This window comes from Etheostoma spectabile, chromosome 3 (genome assembly GCF_008692095.1).
Source record: "Etheostoma spectabile isolate EspeVRDwgs_2016 chromosome 3, UIUC_Espe_1.0, whole genome shotgun sequence".
NCBI classification, from domain to species: Eukaryota; Metazoa; Chordata; class Actinopteri; order Perciformes; family Percidae; genus Etheostoma; species Etheostoma spectabile.
In genome coordinates, this window is record NC_045735.1 from 17,284,718 (window position 1) to 17,304,118 (window position 19,401).

The 19,401-nt window shown below is 40.7% G+C and overlaps 1 protein-coding gene across 1 annotated transcript in view; it reads right to left on the reverse strand.

Annotated features, from left to right (window-relative positions):
- Positions 1-5,989: 5,989 nt before the first annotated feature.
- Positions 5,990-19,401, reverse strand: part of LOC116672137 (roundabout homolog 2) — a 68,397-nt gene continuing 54,985 nt past the window's right edge. Inside the window, 12 exon segments of the mRNA XM_032503785.1 lie at positions 5,990-6,274; positions 7,588-7,709; positions 7,987-8,166; positions 9,682-9,798; positions 10,020-10,345; positions 11,561-11,696; positions 12,379-12,663; positions 12,761-12,897; positions 12,984-13,026; positions 14,455-14,673; positions 15,770-15,947; positions 19,129-19,247. Of these exon segments, the coding sequence (XP_032359676.1) occupies positions 6,263-6,274; positions 7,588-7,709; positions 7,987-8,166; positions 9,682-9,798; positions 10,020-10,345; positions 11,561-11,696; positions 12,379-12,663; positions 12,761-12,897; positions 12,984-13,026; positions 14,455-14,673; positions 15,770-15,947; positions 19,129-19,247 (1,874 nt within the window). The 3' untranslated portion in view covers positions 5,990-6,262.

Below are 19,401 nucleotides of genomic sequence, written 5' to 3' on the forward strand. Positions count from 1 at the left end.
TATCAATAAGATGTTTGACATCCTGTTGAATTGTAGTGGAATAGAAGTGTAAACTAGCGTGAAAATTACTCAGGTAAAGTACAAGTACGTGTGTACATGTACTTGAGAATGCAGGTTACTTAGTTATTTTCCACCACTGAATTGAGGTGAAATGTGATTTGTAGGTTGTAAATAATACCACAGCGGACAAAGAGGTTGTGTTCTCTGTATTTTCCCAGTTAATTTGGAGTTATAGAAACCTACAACTAGACATGGTGTCATTTAAAGGGTGAGACTAGTATTTTCATTCTTTTATTGTACTTTTAGGCCAACTTTAAGATACTCTATTTCATTAAGCGTATCCTGTTTCCTGCAACATTTGGGAGAAAACCTTTAAACAAATATAACACTGATGTAATATGTTGCTGAAATCTGTCCTGTAGGGTCTTTCATTGAAATATAAATTGTTTTCATTTGGTTAAATAAAAAAAGTAAAAGTAAAATCATCATCATTTTCTCAAAGAGTCATGCTACATACAGAACAGCTTTTTTTTAATTAAAGACTGTATTATATATTTGTACACTATTGTTGGAAAACCAGTTCACAACACCCAGAACCTAAATACAGTGTGTAAAAAGGAGCAATTAAAACCATTTCCAATTATACAATTATACAATTATACAACAACTTGATTTGCAGCAAGACTGGCCTATTTGCATCATGAGCTCATAAATAGCAGGTGTATGGTCCGCTGATTATTATGTTATGTTAAATGTTGAACCAAATATGTTGACACATACAAGGAATTGGATCCCAGTTCTCAGTACACTTAAAGTATTTCAAATTTACGCGACATACAGATACAGACACAGGCCTAAAACTAAGCAAAGATATCAAGCTAAACAGATATAAATTAACTGAAGCATAAAGCTATCATAGAGACAAACTTTTTACAGTTTATTGTATTTAGTTGTAGTTAATACTAACGTTGCTGTGAACTGTATGTGCTGGTTTTGGGTCAAGTAGGGCAAGAATGCAAGTAACTCCACTGTATTTACCGCAGTGGGTCAATATGCATACTGTATATTGAGAGTAGGCTATACATAGGTTAAGACTTGCGGGGCAATTAATGGATATTATGTACACAGGCCTTAACAGTAAGACAGACCTTCAGCACATGCTTTATTGTAACATTTCAGTTCTTGAAGCTTAGACGAAGAAAGTTCAGAAGAGTTTTACTGCTAACGGCAAGTACAGGAGCTCTAGCGATGTGGGAGATGTCTTGCTGTGAGTTTCAACAAACAAGACTAGCTTCCCTCCTCACACACCGTGCACTCCTCCTCTGGCTCAGCAACCCCCCCAACCCCAAGATCTTCTGTTGAGTACCACAGTTCAGTTTTTGTGCTCTTGCAAACCGTGGCTGTTACAAGACTGTCGTTTCGTAAGTTGTTCTGGACAGGCACAGTAGCAATAAGCAAAGTTTTAACACTTGGTTTGAGGACGGCATGCACATATGAATGTTTTTACTGTAGTTTCAGGGACGGCATGTACACTAGTTAGGAGGTGTTTTTAATAGGGTCTGGAACAGCACTAGCAATGTGAGGAAATTTTACAGGTGTTCTGGGGACAGGCAGCTGCAGATAGTAAGGAATGTTTTTTACATTTGTTCTGGGACAGGCAGCTGGCAATAGTAAGGAGATGTTTTTTACAGTGTGTTCTGGGGACAGGCAGCTAGCAGATGTGAGGAGATGTTTGCTGTATGTGACAACAAATGTTCTAGCCTAAAACACGCGTGACATCGCTTAGAGCACCTTTAACTAGGATTTTTTGATTCAATTCATTGCTTTGGTGTTATTGTCGAGAACTCAGTGGGTTGAAATGTGTCTTTGTCGAATAAGCCTTGTTTTGACATGTCACATGAGCAAAAGCAAAAGTTTAAATTATAGTATTAATGATGGCTGAATTACATTTCACTGCTTCAGTTTCAGGATCCTGCATTGTTCATCTCATTTAATGGCATGTTGATTTGAATAGGGACAGATACTTAGACAAAGACATTTGTGCAGCAAATCTCCAATGTACTGCATTTGTAGTTATTGCTAATTTTCAATGTTGTCCCTAAACAGTCAGCTTTTAGCTCAATGGGCAGCTCATTCCACACCTTACCTACACCTACCTCTTACCATGTTCATGCTGTGGCTCACTGTCACACTGTCATGACTATGATCAACGTAGACAATTTTGGGCCTTTTTGTCACCTCTGAGGTTGAGTGGGTCACACGTGACGTCAAACACCACTTCTGACTCATAACTTTGTAACTTAACAATATAACTAGTAGAAACATACTGTCTTTTGGAGCTAAAAGCTAACAGTGTCCCCAATCTGCTAATGTCTTTGCCGTCTTCCTATCCCTGACAGAGAGTTTTGTGTCCAGCCTAGAAGCCCAGTGTTTTTCGGGGTCATTGTGCTATTAATCTGTACTGTTACATGCTCTTCTCCTTATGTCCCAACGTTTGCCTCCTCCACTGTTTGGCTTTGGGTTCCACTTTCGTGCGCTCCCCGGGTCGTTGGGGCCGACTTGCGCAGGTAGGCTTGGACCCCCGTCGTAACTGCTTGCAGTTCTCATGGGAAATTTCAATAGAACAATGCTAATGTTATTATAACACGTGCTTCTCCTGCTATGACAAGCCATTTATTCCCTGGTTATACCTGGCTTTTATCATCCATTGTTTCCTGACCCCCTGTACTGGCCACTGATGATGGTTTATCCGTCAAAAGAAAGTCCTTGAAATATCAATTATCATTGGATGACCTGGTAAATTACAGTACATTCCACACAAAGGGCTGCAGCTTTAAACTGTGGACGAGGATTTACTGATGATTCAAAATATCCAGCACATGGAGCCACTGGCCATCTCAGTCACCCTGTGTGTCTCAGTTGTGACCACTAGATGGGGCCTGTTGTTTTGTTTTGCAGCAAAGACTGAATCATTAGTTTGATTTTTTTTCACGTGAATAGGTCTGTTGCCAGTGTGCCACTTATGATCTTATTCATAACAAGTTTTGATTAGGTGTTAGAACTCATTCTGGATGGCGGGAGGCATGTTCATGGTATTGGTTAACATGATTATGTTTCTCCTAAACAAAATCTTTTGATTTTACAACCATCATTTCATCTTTTTGAATTGAACTATTCCATCATCCTGCACATACTTCATTGCACATGCTTGTAATGAGAAGTATGACATTACAAGCACTACTTTACTTACTGCAAACGTACCCATGTAGGGTACAAAACATCCCTGGTCGAGAATCACTGTCACAGTATGTGGATTTTAAAGTCACTCTCCACTAAAAAATGTGTTATACTTAATGATACTTCACTTGGATATTTGAGCTTCACTGTGCAGTTTGACATTAGTCGACTGTTTTCACATCTGCTAAAGAGCGTTTAAGTTTAAGACCTGTATGTACGGGCTGATTTTGCTTGCACATCACAACCTGGCCAATCATTGTCCAATATGAAACTTGACAATTTACTATTCCAAGAAAAGTATTTTATGACTTAAAATTTGTCCGGAAGGGATTTTAATTTTGTAACACTGTGGCAATTGAAATACAATGTTTCAAGTAAATAAGTTTGTGTAGCAAAAGAAAAAAAAAATCTTCCTGTTGATCCAGTTGAGTACATTTGCAAACACATGTGAAGTGGCCTCAGTACCAGACGATGGCTGTGTGTGTGTGTGTGTGTGTGTGTGTGTGGTGTGTGTGTGTGTGTGTGTGTGTGTGTGTGTGTGTGTGTGTTTGTGTGTGTGTGTGGGAGGGTGTAAACCACAGAGAGCCTAATCCATGCTAAAGGCCTAAAAGCATAAAATTGTAGAACCCTTCTAAATTGCATCGGATTACCATTATCCTCCTAGTCTGGTGGGACCCAGTAAGTATTTGCCAGAGGCAGGAGAGTCCAACTCACTTTCCTCCCCATCCAACTGCCTCCCTGCCAAAACCAATGAGATCTGCACGCAGAAACACAGAGCAGATGAAGGCGCAGACATGAAGGGAGCCTTTTTATGTCCCATCGCTGACATACTAGGTGTCGCACCATAAGACAAAGATTACCTCCATTTATTAAGCCATATTCACAAACATGGCTTCTCACAATACGGCAATCTGAAAAAGTCATCAATTCATTCACATTATCTTGTTTCAGAAGAGACATTTTACTGGGAGCACGAGATAACAAACCCCCATTAGAGACATTTGGCTCTGAGGAAAGATTTGAGCTCACTTAGCTGTCTTCTTTTCTACACCTCTTTCTCTCCATTTTCTCTTAATAGTACTCCCGTGAGTCGTCTGAATGATCCAACACACATACACCAAGTTTCATGTCATAAAGAAGGATTTTTGTTCACTTCACTCAAATGCTCTGGACTCAAATTATTTCACAATATATTTAAAATAGGTGCCAGTACTTTCCAGTTCAAACCCAATTTACATTCCAATTAACATCGACGAGGCTCTGTCAGGCCAATGGCTGTGCTTAGTGCTAAATGCTAACGTCAGCATGCTAACATACTCACAATGCTGACATGCTGATAGCACAATGGAGAAATTAGCATTCAGGGATTTCTGCCAGAAATGGTCTACTTTAAGGAACCCCATAACCCTTTTAAACCCAACCTTACCTTAGCAGTTGGATTCTCGCTGGACCATGATTCAGACGAAAATTTCCTCTTGTCAGGTCCAGCAAAACTTTAGGTTTTGGTCCTTCAACACAACGATGTGTTATCTTAAAGATCCCCTTAACATACAATAAATTACAGCATGACAAAAGGTTTTACTGTAAAAACTTTGACGATACTGTAGATGTCATCCACATAAAAACTCAGCCTCAGGGTTCTGGAGGTCTCCATGAATATGTACATAGTATAGTTAACACATGGACAGAAGAATTGTTTTTTTAAATAAATGTTTTATTGGTCATTTTAAAAATCTTGACAGAACTAACACATTGGTGATCTACAGGGATACCACGGTACAGTCACACAGAAATGAGATAAAAACAGTAACACACACAACACTACACAATGCACTGACACACGCACACAAACACACACACACACACACACACACACACACACACACACACACACACACACACACACACACACACACACACACACACACAGTTTATTAACCCATTTTTTGCCTCATGTCTTCTCCAGTCTTTCCTCAAACACATACATCATCATGGTTTCATGGTACATTCATTAATCTGTTGTACAATAATGTAATAGTTGCATTAAAGGTCCCATGACATGGTGCTTTTTGGATGCTTTCATATAGACCTTAGTGGTCCCCTGATACTGTATCTGAAGTCTCTTTTATATAGACCTTAGTGGTCCCCTGATACTGTATCTGAAGTCTCTTTTATATAGACCTTAGTGGTCCCCTAATACTGTATCTGAAGTCTCTTTTATATAGACCTTAGTGGTCCCCTAATACTGTATCTGAAGTCTCTTTTATATAGACCTTAGTGGTCCCCTAATACTGTATCTGAAGTCTCTTTATATAGACCTTAGTGGTCCCCTAATACTGTATCTGAAGTCTCTTTATATAGACCTTAGTGGTCCCCTAATACTGGATCTGAAGTCTCTTTATATAGACCTTAGTGGTCCCCTAATACTGGATCTGAAGTCTCTTTTATATAGACCTTAGTGGTCCCCTAATACTGGATCTGAAGTCTCTTTCCAGTCGCACAAAGAGCTTTCCTTAGTATTTGCCATTTCTGAGTCTGTAGCTTTTGAGGGGATCGGGCCATCTGAGCTTTCATTTTCTCAAAGGCAGAGCAGGATACCCAGGGCTCGGTTTACACCCATCACCATTTCTAGCCACTGGGGGGCCATAGGCAGGCTGGGGGAACTCATATTAATGTTAAAAACCTCATAAAGTGAAATATTCATGCCATGGGACCTTTAACTTCCCACTGCCTGAAAATGCAGTATTTTTTAAAACCCCAGATCCATTTTTAGTAATACATCTGATCACGTCTTTATAAAATTACAGAGATGTATACAATGAGAAAGGGTGAAGGAAATCACAAAAAAAAGATTGAATCATTAAAATAAAAGCAAATATTTTGTAAAAAAGCAGATGGCTAGCCTTGACTCTTTCCCTTTAGCATTCCATATTTCATAAGAGACCATGGCAACAGATGGATGTTCGCAAAGACAGGAAATCGGAGAGGAAAAAGGAGGATGGCGTGTCATGTGATCGGCGTCTGTCTACATGAGGTTCTGGAAACAAACACAACATAAAGAGCAATGAGACAGGGAGTAACACAAACAGAAACATGGACAATATTAAACAGACCCTGACCAGTACTGAATTTTTAAAGGCAATTATAGATATCAATATATTTAACCCTTGTGTGGTGTTCATATTTTTGTTACACAGCCATTGTTCCCAGGTCCGGTGAAGCTACCACATTATTAGGCTTTTAAATCAATACAGCCATTATTAATGTATGTAAAGATACTTAATATATGTATAGCTCAATTACCAATGATATATACATCATTTGTGATTCATAGTCGCCATTTACCTATGTGAGATCACATTTATGATCAAATGATCATTTTCATTTTTTGTGAAAAAACAGGAAATAAAAAAGGTAAAAAAAAGAAACAAGCATTTTTTAAATCATTATTGATGCTTATTTCTAAGAACTTAATCAGAACAAATGAAAGTGCTTGAAATGTAACATTTTTGTAACTTTGTGTGGGAACAGCAGGTGCAGTAAGACAACTGTGGACCTGAAAACCTCATATGTAATAGTTATTTGTGTGTGTGTGTGTGTGGTGGTGGGGGGGGGGGGGGGTGAACCGTATGCAGTCATTGAAAATAAGTTATGTTCATCACGGAAAATTGAGCCAAGATCAATGAGTCAAAAAAAAATGAGCCAAGATCAATGAGTTTATATTAGAAGAAATAATAAAAAGCATTATTTTTCTTTGAGCAAACACTGAAAACGGTTCCCACAGACCCGAACAACACGCAGGCATTAAGGGATGTTTTTCTCTTTCCTTTTTCTTGAATTCATAAACACATAACATGAGCAAACAGTAGCGTTATCAAAACTTACTTGGCAATTAAATCCTGAAGTGCATGAAGCATTATATGTCCACTGAAGCTTGAAATGCGATTGAAATCAATTGCACTACATTTTCCACTCTTATTCTCAAAAGCTAGATTTTGGGTGGAGTACGGTATCAATAATATTTCTTCTATCTATTAAAGCATACATGCTTTTTTTTTTTTTAAACCATCCTTATTCACGTGCATACTTAACACACAAGAAAACTAGAGGGGAGCTTTAACAGCACTTAAAGTGATCTTGCAATTTCCTATACTGTATCAGGGGAACCTCAGAGACTTTTGCTGAGTCATTATGTTACATGACCCTTTCCCAAAACCCATGGGAAACCTCTATCATTCACCGTCGCAAGGAATCTGACAAGCGGCTCAGTTCACTGCTGAACAGACTGCGACCCACATTACAAAAAACACAATCTTTGTTCAGCGGTTCCTATTGGAAGTCCAGACGTACCTCATCTCTCCTGTGGCCAGTGGTGGAGTTTCGTGAGAGGACCCCTCCGCTCAGGGAACCGTAGCCTGACTTCTGGACCTGGGGCAGGAAGCTGGACTGTCCATATGGGATTACATTCTCATCTGTGGCAAACAAATCACTCCAAGTTACAGCTGTATTTATATAGGTTAAACCCTAAGTGATGGAGCAGGCTGAAAATAGACCCCCTGGGATGATAAGGGGGCATACACGGGTGGCAGTTGGTTCTTTCTAAGCTCAAAGGGATTTGTATGAAGCATCACAATATTAATACACATCTATTTGGGTTCCAGCTGTTGGAGCAGACATTGTTCTTTTATCAGCTATTGTTGACAGATGCAGAATAATGCCACAAAGGCGAGTATTACACGTTGTACTTACCCTGGGATAACCACTTTGTAGCTCCTTTCCTTTGGGTTGAGAAGTGTTCTCCCCTCTTCTGAAGAGTGGGCGAGTCGCTGCCCTCTTTCCTTTCAGTGTCCGCTCGGCTGCGGCTCAAAACATCAGCCAAGAGCTGCAGGGAGTCATCTGTGGGGGGAGGGGCTGGCGCAGGGGGAAGTCCTGCATGTGATTGATCAATGGTAATTAATAAACTTCAATAGAAATACTGCTTTAAAAGAACAGTTTGACATTATAGAATAAATAGATAGAGAGATAGAGAGAGAGAAGAGAGAGAGAGAGATGGGACACGTTCAATCTCAGAATTGAGATTGATATTGAGAATTGTGTGTGCAACTGCTTTGAGATCATAGACTGTAAATATGAAGTCTATGTTTGAGATAAGTATTCTCTTGTGTGGTAAGTGTGTCTCGGCTCAGGTCCCAGGTGATACCCAATCCGCAGAGACGTGTATGTAAACTCATGGTAATTAAACCTTTTTTTTTTAAACCCTTTTTTACAGGTTGGCAGGACTTTTTCCTTTTTGTTGTTAAATGTGAGATGTTCGAGTGACACACGTCTTCATATCAGAAACACGGAAATGAATTTGACCTGTTCTCACTCCCGATTGGTCAGTGGCTGCATGTGGGACTGCTGGCATTGTTTTGAGTAATGAAAATGTGATAGGGGGCCCCGGCTGTCAATCAATATCTTCCAGTGATGCGGGCCCCTGATTGGTCCGGGACATTAAGCAACTGCGTACCCTGTTTACCAATAGTTAGGCGTCTGAATAACTCAATTCTCATTGGCTACCTGCCATTGTGGCAGGTAGATTGACAGTGTTACCCGCCAATTGCAAAATTCACCCGCATTTGGCAGGTGGTCTGGTGTTAATTTCAGGTCCTGGTTGTGTGTATTTGCAGCATGTTTGTTGAATGCTGCGCATGTCTTGTCAAATTAATGACGTTGTTTTCTTAATTTGATTGTGTTTTGTCTATTTGCATGTGCTTTTTTCAGCTGCAGGGCGTTTTCCCCTGTTGGCCACCGTACAAGAGACACAGAGTACAACTGTCAATTGGATGTTTAATGGAACAAACTAATTCTGTGCAATAAACAGTTGCCAGGCAACCAGTAGAGGATGTTACTGGTCCAAGCCAAGAAAAGGTTTGGCACATAACACCACGTAAAACTTTCCTTTAATTTTCTTTAACATTAGCAATACCATGACTTGGTCAGAATTATTAGACCCCAGACAGCTGAATTTGTTCTCATCTGAAGAAGTGTACAGCCCCAGCTCTGTGAGACTGTACTTTGGCAATGCTAACATGCTAAGGTTTAGCAAGCATGTTACTAACAATCATAGATAAGCGTACTGTGTTCGAATGTTAACATTTGCTAATTGCCATTAAACACAAAGCCCAGCTGAGGCTGATGGGAATATCATTAGTTTTGGTATTTGGACATAAACTGGACAAATTTACACTTGATGGTGTTGCTAGATAAAAAACGTTAGGGGATCACCAAAGTTATTACAATTCAGCTTGAGAGGGACATGAATGTGTAAAAAAATAGAATGGTATGAAAATCATACCACTAGTTTGGCTTAAAATGTTTTTAAAATAAGAATCTTTTGAGTAGTAATTCCTCTCTCTTGCTTTATAAAAAAATAAAACAGAAGTTCCAAACATTGTGTCATACCTGCTTGGTTGTGTAGCTCTCGCCTGAGCTGTCCATCCTTGGGGGTTTTCTTCTTACTCCTGGATCTGGGTGCCTGGGCTGTGGGGCCAGACTCGGCAGCTGGAGCTGGAGATTGTCCTGACAAGAAAGCACACTGATGTCATCCTCAGGAAACTTAGAGGAAACTAAAGAACACTGAGCTGCACTTTGAATAAATGCGACATGATTTTCACGTACAAATGCTTTCTGCTGGGCAACATCGTCATAAACTAAATTATGGATGACACTGTGTGGTTGTGCACTGCCTGTTGGGAAGTCACTTCCGAAGATGTGAGGCTCTAAACTGAATAAGAACTGACCTTTTTCGAGGCTTTCCCCCTTGAAATCTTCTGCCCATTGGCTGGTGTGGTACACCCCCCCTGCAAACCGGGCCTTGGCGTTGGTAAACAGATCAGGGTTGGACTGGGAGACCTGGGAGCCCGAGTGGTTACGAGCCAAGAGGTCAAAGTGCTGTAGCCGTAGACTGTCACTGGGCTTATCTCGCTGGGAGGGGGACATCAGTGTTGCTGCGTAGGACAGTTCGTCTGGTTTGGAGGACAGGCCGGACAGTTCCTCCCCGGAAGTGTCCATCAGGTAGGTTCTGGCAGGCAGCGGAGGACACCAGTTGTCATCTTCCTCCTCGGAGCTAGAGGACGGACAGATTATGTTATTTATGATAAAATAAATGCGAGACAAGTTCACAGCCATGCCTGCGGCTCTGCGAGGCTGTACAGTGGTGCGTAGAGCTAAATGCAAATGTCAGTGTTATTAAGTCTAGTGTATTAGCACAATAACATTTTTTCTTATCCCTCATGTTGTCTTCGGGTCAAATTTGACCCGTTTTCAAAAATCTATTTTTTATATCCAAAATAAAGGAAGTCAAAATACAGGTGAAAAATGTTGAAAAAGGCTTACGAAATTGAAAATCGATGACAAAAAATCTAAAATACAAAGAAATACAAAAATGTCATTAAAGAAAGGGGAAAAATGTATCATGGTCATGGTTGACAACACAAGGATTAATTGCATTAAACACAAAAGTTCAGCTAACAGACTTGTTTTTCAGGTATTTTTGGCATAAACCAAAGTATTGGACAAATTCAAATTTTGCACCTGTTAATGGCCGAAAATGAAAAGTTAAGGGATCACCCCTAAATCAGTCTTAGGGGGACGTGTCTGCCAATCCATGTGATATTTCAGTCTGGACCAAACCAACACTGCCATCCTTAGAGACATACCACTGACCTACAGTACACAATTACTAAATATAAGAAAGAATGAATTACAAGTAAAGAAATAATTGTTAAAATCAAATTTATTTCCAAGTTCATACTGTATGAAAAAGGCAGCCAACATAGAGTTAGAGAGAACCACCTCCGTGATTTGTTTTGTCATTTCAGTGCTGACAGGGCTAATTTAATGATGGCCGTGTCATTAAAAATGGAAAGTACTAATCCAGACTGTCAGATGGAGGCTAAAGCCATTACAAAAGACACGGCACAGTAAGAACAGCCCTCAGATACCACTCCGTTATGTCCGCAATCTATTCTGTCAGAACTAGTTAGAGCAGACGCTCCCCTTCCGAAACCCCACAGCTCAATCCACTCAGTGCCAGCAGTCACAACTGTTGTTAATTTGAAAAGTCCCCAGACTCCAAACTTCACTCAAGTTTCGTTTGACAGCCTTGGCAGAGTTACAGGGCGGTTTTGATATCCAACTGCCTTAACTCTCTCTGTCATGTAGGAGAAGTCGGAGACCTTAATGCTATAAATAATTGAAATATTAGACGCAACAAAAAGCTTCTTAAAGGAGGAAAACAGGGCCTTGAAGTACAAGTTCAATACGTCTAAATTAGTCTCACCTGTGTTGCTCCCCTTTGTCTGTCTTTGTGTGAGCTCTGTCTTTGTTGGCAGGAAGAGGCAGCGATAAAACATCCACCCAGGTGAGAGGAGCTGACCTGGACGAGGACCCAGCGGACCTCTGTTTTACCAGTTTGTCTGTAAAGCCAAAACGCAAAATGTCATACAGTATTGTGTACAAGGTGTAACCATCGTGTTTTTATTATCGCCAGGCTGACCCTGAGGATGAAGCCGCTGGCGCTTTTAAAGTATAACTGTCCTCAAGTCAATACAGGCTTTTAAAGCTTATAAATGCTGCTAAATGCTAAATACTTGAATAAAATCAATAAAATGGGGGATGGCAGTGGCTCAGTCTGTAGGGCGGTGGGTTGGGAGCTGGAGGGTTGCAGGGTTCAATCCCCATTTGGACCAAAGTACTGTGGTGGTCTGGTAGCTGGAGAGGTGTCTGTTCACCTCCTGGGCACTGCTAAGGTGCTCTTGAGCAAAGCTCCAAACCCCCAACTACTTGGGGTGCCTTTCCATTTGCAGCCCCCCCACACTCTGACACCACTGACTCCATTTAGTGCATGTATAGGCATTGAGCATGTGTGTGTAATTCAGGCCCGTGTGTAATAACAACAGAGTGTAAATTGTAATTTCCCCTTGAATAACGATTACATTATTATTACATTTCTTAATGATATTTCTCTAGGTTGACCAGCTTGTTTTATATTCAAGGTTCTCTTGGATTTCTGCATGTGAAACTGATTGAGCACTTAGCAGCTACATTCCAGCTCTGTTTTTATTGAATTATAATGGATTGTAGAAACAGAAAACTCACCATTGCTTTTCTTGCTATACTGGAGCTTGGCATATTCAGACCCAGACTGACCAGACTGGATGGTCCACTGGTCCAGGTTTAGCTCCAGACCCACAAGGCCACTGCTTGACAGTACTGGGTTGCTGCTGTACGGGTCGGGACCCTGGTTGTAGGACGTGCTGGAGTAGGTGTCGTAGTAGGCCAGCAGGTCGTCCTCAGCGGCTGTGTTGATGGTGCTGTAGATGGGACTGTCGTTGGACGCCGTGCTGAGTTTCTCCGACTGGTTCGGGTAGTTGATGATGCCGACTGCCAGACAGCAAAGGTTCATTAACAATGGGAATTATATATTCAGTATTCTAAATAAAGTTATTTCACCAATTGCTCAAACACAGAGAGCTCTTACTGTTATAATATCTGTCTGAGTCCAGTTTGCCAGAGCAGCAGTTGACCGAGTCTTTGGTGTTATGAAGGACGTTCGGAGTCGGCCAGGAGTCCGACAGCCAGGGGTAGTTGCCCATATTTGATCCTAACAAGCCAGGCCTTAAAAAAAAAAGTGAGATTGTGTCAATACTTAGTCCATAAAGTACAGAGATATTATCTGAATCAAATCCCAATCTTCAGTTTACCCTCCGTTGATGATTCCAGATCCTTCGCTGTGAGCAAAGCCTACTGAAAGAACAAATATTTCTCAGTTATTAATCTTGTTTACCAGTAGAAAAGACACAGAAGACTCACTGGAAATGAAATCCATTTCAAACTGTGCTCTATTCTTAAAAAACAAAAGCACAAGTTTGAAGATTGCAGATTTTAATCAATATTTTATAAGCTATACTGCTGACCTACATACACACATCTACATTATGCAATACATAAAAAATACAACTGTTATTTGATGAATCAGTGAAGCTGCTTCTTGCTGGTATCTAGAGTCGGTGGCATCTAAATGAACAAGATGATAAACGATTCCATACTAAAATGAAATAAAAAATATTTTTAGTTATTAGTATGGCAGTGATAGTCACTGTGAAATATTTAGGGGAAAATCAAATTGCTGATATTTTTGCTCCAAGCTTTGGGCTGTCTATTGATTATTAATGAACATGGACAAATATCTCTCAAAGTCATAAAACAACTGATGTGTTTATGTGCTAACGTGCCAAAGGGCATACAAATATAACATAAACTGCACACAGTGGTTATGTTTGCATACGCTTCAGTGTGTCTTCATGAAAACTGCCCAGTGGGGATAAATACATTTTAATTAACTGAATATCCAGTGCAAGTGTGTGCAAAATTAAAAAGATTCATCACTGCTGGAGACATCCCTAGTGGTTTATTAAGAACTGAAAAACTGACAGTTTGCTGTATAACAACTGAAGCCTTTTTTGTCTGTAACTTCTCATTTTCATGAATAAGAGATTTATAATGAATAAGATGTGACGGCTTTTCTGCCTTTATTGGATAGGACAGCTAGGTGAGACAGAGGGGGGACATGCAGGACATCGCCACAAGTCCCTGGACCTATGCGTCGAGGCATAAACCTTGGCAGTACATGTGCGCCTGCGCTACCACTGAGCCAACCTGGCCACTTTACATATCATGGGGGCAGTAGCTCAGTCCACAGGGAGTTGGGTTAAGAACCGGTTCAAGTCCCAGAACGGACCAAAGTATCGAGTGTGGATCGGTAGCAGGAGAGATGCCTCTTCACCTCCTGGGCACTGCCAGGTGCCCTTGAGCAAGGCACTGTGCCCCCCCAACCGCTCAGGGCACTGGCAGCCCACTCACTCTGACATTTCTCCATTTGTGCATGATTAGGTCCTGAGCATATGTGTATATTAGGCCTGTGTGTAGTGATTACTAACAGAGTGTAAATTGTAATTTCAATAAATCATCAATAAACAGTATAAATTAAATTAATTAAATTAAATTCTTTAAGGATAAATCTTCCAGCTGTCAAAAATCTCAAACTGCGGAGAGTCTTTACAAATGTCGAATTCCAGAAACTCAATATACTTGTTTATTTTCCTGTTATTCCACTGAGCTACCAAGACCTGTCCTGATGCTAAAACTCAGTTACGATAAGTCTTTTCCACGTACCTGCGGGTGTGTATGCGAAGGACGTGGTGTAGTGTCCCAGCTGCTTCCTCCTGCGGTGTCGACAGTAAAGCCAACCACTGAAGCCCATCAGCACCACCCACGCAGCCACACCCAGCCCCGCGATGAAGGCCGGCTGCCGCACCACGCTGGTGATCTGCTCTGATAGGCTGAGGTTGCCGCCTTTTTTCACAGCCGTTGACGGTTTTTCCGGCGGGAGAGCTGAAAGAAAAGTAGCTAAGTTAAAGACAAAGTGCAGAGCTGTTCTCTACTGATGCATTTTTATTGTTTTTAAATCCTGTATCATTTAAGTTATGTAACAACAGATCTGTGACATTTCAAGGAAAAAATAACATTTTAAGAAATTTATTTATTCGCTTTCTTGCTGACAGTAAGATGAGAAGATCAATATCCTTCTCATGTCTGTTAGTTCAATATGAAGCTGCTGGTTAGCTTAGCTTAGCATAAGGACTAGAAACAGGGGGAAACAGCTAGCCTGACTAGAAAACCACAATTACAAGTTATGTAATACTAGGCATGTGCACATAGCCCTCAGTAAAATCACAACTTGTTGTTTTTTGTATAGTATGAAGAAACAGCATAAAATATGTTAATTAGCGAGCGTTTTAGAAGCTGGGAGGCAGATTTTGTTCCCTTTGGACTCAGAGCCAGGCTAGCTGTTCCCAGCTGTTTCTAGGCCTTATGGGGCTATGTTCCCATGATCCCATGTTCTTAATATAAACATATCAAGAGATTGGTATGGGGTATCTTGACAGTTCAGTTTTGCAAAAGAGAGAAGGGAGACAGACTTTTCAAATGCAGTTTGAATCGTAAAGATCTGTTCAGCCACTGTGGACAAGTCAATGTCTAAAGTCAAAAATGTATAAGCTGTACGTGGTTGATTTCAACATAATGACCTAGTGAAACATACACTGTAAATCTGACCTAGGGGAAAAAATAATGCTGAGAACATAAAACCCTTTGAAAGGTTGCCTTAATGTGTCGTATTAAAAAAAGACATACAGAGGAGCACAGGAACACAAATATGTGCCTGCTTCATGCTAAGCTAAGCTAACTGGCTGCTGGCTGTGGCTTCACAATAAATGCACCTTCACTGTGAATTTCTGACTTACACATTTTTTCCGTTTTCACAATCAGAGCATCAGTGTTGATGACTTACAGTATCTGTTGTAAAGTAATTCACACAGCAAATCAACATTCCACGTTCAGATTTCATTTGTGGTAAACTGAGCCCGCTGAAAGCCCATCTTGCCATATCTATCTATCTGTAGTGGCTTTTACAGTAGGAGTGACTCACTGAGAAGCAGGTTAACGGGTGGGCTTTGAGCGCCCACACCCAGATCGGTGACGGCAGCCAACACCACGGTGTAGTGGACCTCAGGCAACAGGCCTGTCAGCAGAATGGACAGCACCGCTCCGTCCACCGTCCGGTTTATCTGGCTCTTCTGCTCCGTGCTGCTGGCCAGACACCAGACCTGATCCACACCAGACATGAAGGGTTAATGTTTGAATCCTAGAGACATTCATTCATCCTGCCCACCCTGTGACAAGACGTGGCCTGTTATTATAATAAGACAGGCACTGAAGCTCTATCTGGCAGAGCGCAGTGGAGAATGACGGCAAAGAAACAGCAGAGATGAAAGAGAAAGGGATGTCAATGCAATGACAGTTAAAAGCCAGATTTAAAATCCTGATGTTCCAAATGTACCTGCTTTATGTGTTGGATGTGTTACTCTCATGCATGTTGGATTTTAAGTATGTCTTTTAAAATCCTGCAGAAATAGGAAGAAAGGAAGAGTGGAAGAACTATTCAGACTTCTTCAGTAAAAGTATAGCAACTCTACATTGGCAAAAATGTTAGATTATTATACATGTCTCCATTATTTCATAGCTGTGTTTTCAGCGTAACATGCAAAAAAACAATCAGAATGTCATCTCTCATTCCCTTAAAAAGCCTGGCGTGTTTGTACCTTGGGGCATTGCTATTACGATGGCGGATTGCACCATCATATTTTTAATTTTTAATCTTTTGTTATGTGTATGTGCTGATGTGCTTCCCTGTATGTGTGCAACAGGCATAGTGTGCGCAAACTGTGTATGAGCCTAGAAGCATTTTACTAATTTAATAAACATTTTAATAAAATGTTGCGTTATTGACTTTGGACCGGGTTTTTGTTGGTCAATGGCACGATCACTTTCTGCTGCCGCAAGATAGGAGTAGTCCCAGAATGCACCTGAACACACCTCCCTGTACGCCCATGGGCGCAAAGATGGACGAAGGTGCTATTTAAATTACGTGGGGGAAGGACGGGAAATTGCTGTCTTTGCGCCACGCTACGCCGGGTGCAAGATACGGCCCTGAGTCTATTCAATTGAACAATAGTGTGTTTTTTCCACCTTTAATTTGTAAGTGAGGACTATATTATTTCTTCTGCTCTTCTGTGTAGTCTCGATTTAAACAATGCAATATGTATTGTATATTATAACAGCAAAATGTACTTAACAATTTCAAAATAAAAGTATCTTGCAGAATGTTTGTGGCATTTTAAGCTTGCTGATGGTCAAGATGGAGCACATTTACCACTTAAAATGACCTTTTACACAGTTGGCTAATTTAATCAACAACAGCGGATCATACATACTTCAAAATGAGCAAACAGCTAAAATCTGCAACTATAGAAAATAAAAACAGTGGAATAAAAAGTAAAATACTAAAGAACTTCTTAGGTACCTTCCACCTCCGGTATCATCTGCATAATGTACAATGAATCAGCTTTTTATTAAATTACGTTTTTGTGATGAAAATCTATCCAGTAACACTGTACTGCCAATTCAACATCTCATTTTTTAACATTTAAGCCACTGGGAAGCTTATACAAAACACTGTGTGCAGGTTTCAGCAAATGAAATGTTTAAGGGGATTAAGTGGGATCTTTGCCTTTGGCTGATGAGCCCCCGCACACAAAAAGGATCTGCTTTTTCATGATCAGACATGTGCGGTTTTCTCACTTACTTTCTACATGTAGACGCAGATGGGAAGAGTAAATCCAAACAATAGCACTGCATGTTCCTCCATTTCTTTCTGCAATAGCAGCCTGTTGATTAGTAATCAGTGTTGTGCTCATATTAAGAGACAGATAGTCAGAACTCAGTGTTTTTTTCACAGAGCAAACAGATGACAGGGACAGTCAGTTTTCAATCTGATGACAAAATCGAGGCTCTTTTGGCGACAGCAGCGCATGCACTGGCAGAAGATTGGAGGCATGAGTAATTGCTAATTGTTAATTAAAAACGAGTGTTTTTCTGTATCTAAACAACAAATTTGGACAACACTTAGTTATGAGAAAATATACAATTTGTTCCTTTGCGTGGGGGGGCATTCAGTGATTGAGTCAACAGTCACCGAGAACAGTCATACAGAGTAGCTCTCACCTACAACTCTTCAACAACTCTCGCGGTCCAAACTCTTTTTTCGGTCCAATCTGCTCGAGGTAACCCATGTCCTGATTGATTCTACCACCACTCCAGTGGAGGCGCTAATGAGCTAGATTACTACACACACTGTAGCAGCTACACACAACGGATAATATCACTGCCCAATGTGAGGCCAGTGCAGATTTGTCACTTTGCCACAAGTAGCGTACAAGATGCGAACGAGAGACTTCTGTAATATCAATTCAGTAAAAATGGACCTACTTCACCAAGTTTATTCACTGCCGGCTACAAGTTAGCATCAAACACACAACAAGGCTGTCACTTGAATGGCGTTTTGAGCTAACATTAGCAACCAAACAACCATAGAAAGCTAAAATGTTTTTGAAATGATTCCCATCTTCTGTTATTGTTTGTAATGAGTAAAAGTTTTTATTTCATGGATTTCAAAAACTTCAGTATGACAGTCATAAACCGTTTAAATCTGAGCATGCACGACTAACATCTGGACTTGACCAGAGCCGGTCTGACTTGGCTCTCATCCAGTTTTACATGTTACGCCGCAAACCGTTCACATCTGAGCATGAGCAACTCAAATCTCCACTCGCCTCACATTGGGGAGTGACAGAGCATACACTCAGCTTTAGCGAAGCGCTGCCGGCACGAATGAGGTAGAAACACAGGAGTGAGTTGGTTCATTGACGTAGGGCACTTGATTATTGTGGGCCAACAGCCGTGCTTTAGACTTGGGGTTTTGAACCTAACAATTCTCCCGGTTCAGTGACATAACTTTATTAACCTTTGCTAGCTCTTTGGTCAGTTCGTCAACACTAGATTTACCCTGCAAAAATCTGAGGAGCAGTTAACCATAGCCCTCATAAATCGACCAAAGTTTAAAATTCCATCACAAAGAAAATAGAAGGTAACGGACATCTGGCCAAAAAAAAGGACATCCAGCAGCAGCGGAGCAATCCCAGGAGTGGAACGTCGTAGATATACAGTAGATTACCGATTGACCGGCTTACAAGAAGAATTAACATCAGAGAAGAAGACAGTCGGTTGTTGTCTCAGGAGTCGGGTCTAGTCATGATACGATAGCCACAATATATATATATATATACATATATATATATATATATATATATATATATATAAGGTCACGATGGTATTATTCAAGGAAGAACTCCTCGAAATATGAAGGAAATGCCAGGGCGAAGGTCTCACCTTGTACTCTCGAATGATGCCGCTCTGAGTATTATGAGTCGGAGGCTCCCAGGACACACTGATACTGGAGCTGTTGGTGAGCTGAACCACTGATACAGCCTGTGGGGGTGCACTTAAAACTGCAGACAGAGATAAGAAGAAGAAAATTACATTTCTATTATTATTATTAACTAATAACAGTGTTATGGTAGCGCTAATGTCCAAGAGGTGTGTGTAATTTGATGCTGTTATTTGGAGGAAATAGGATTGTCGTTGACATAAAGGCTCCGTTTA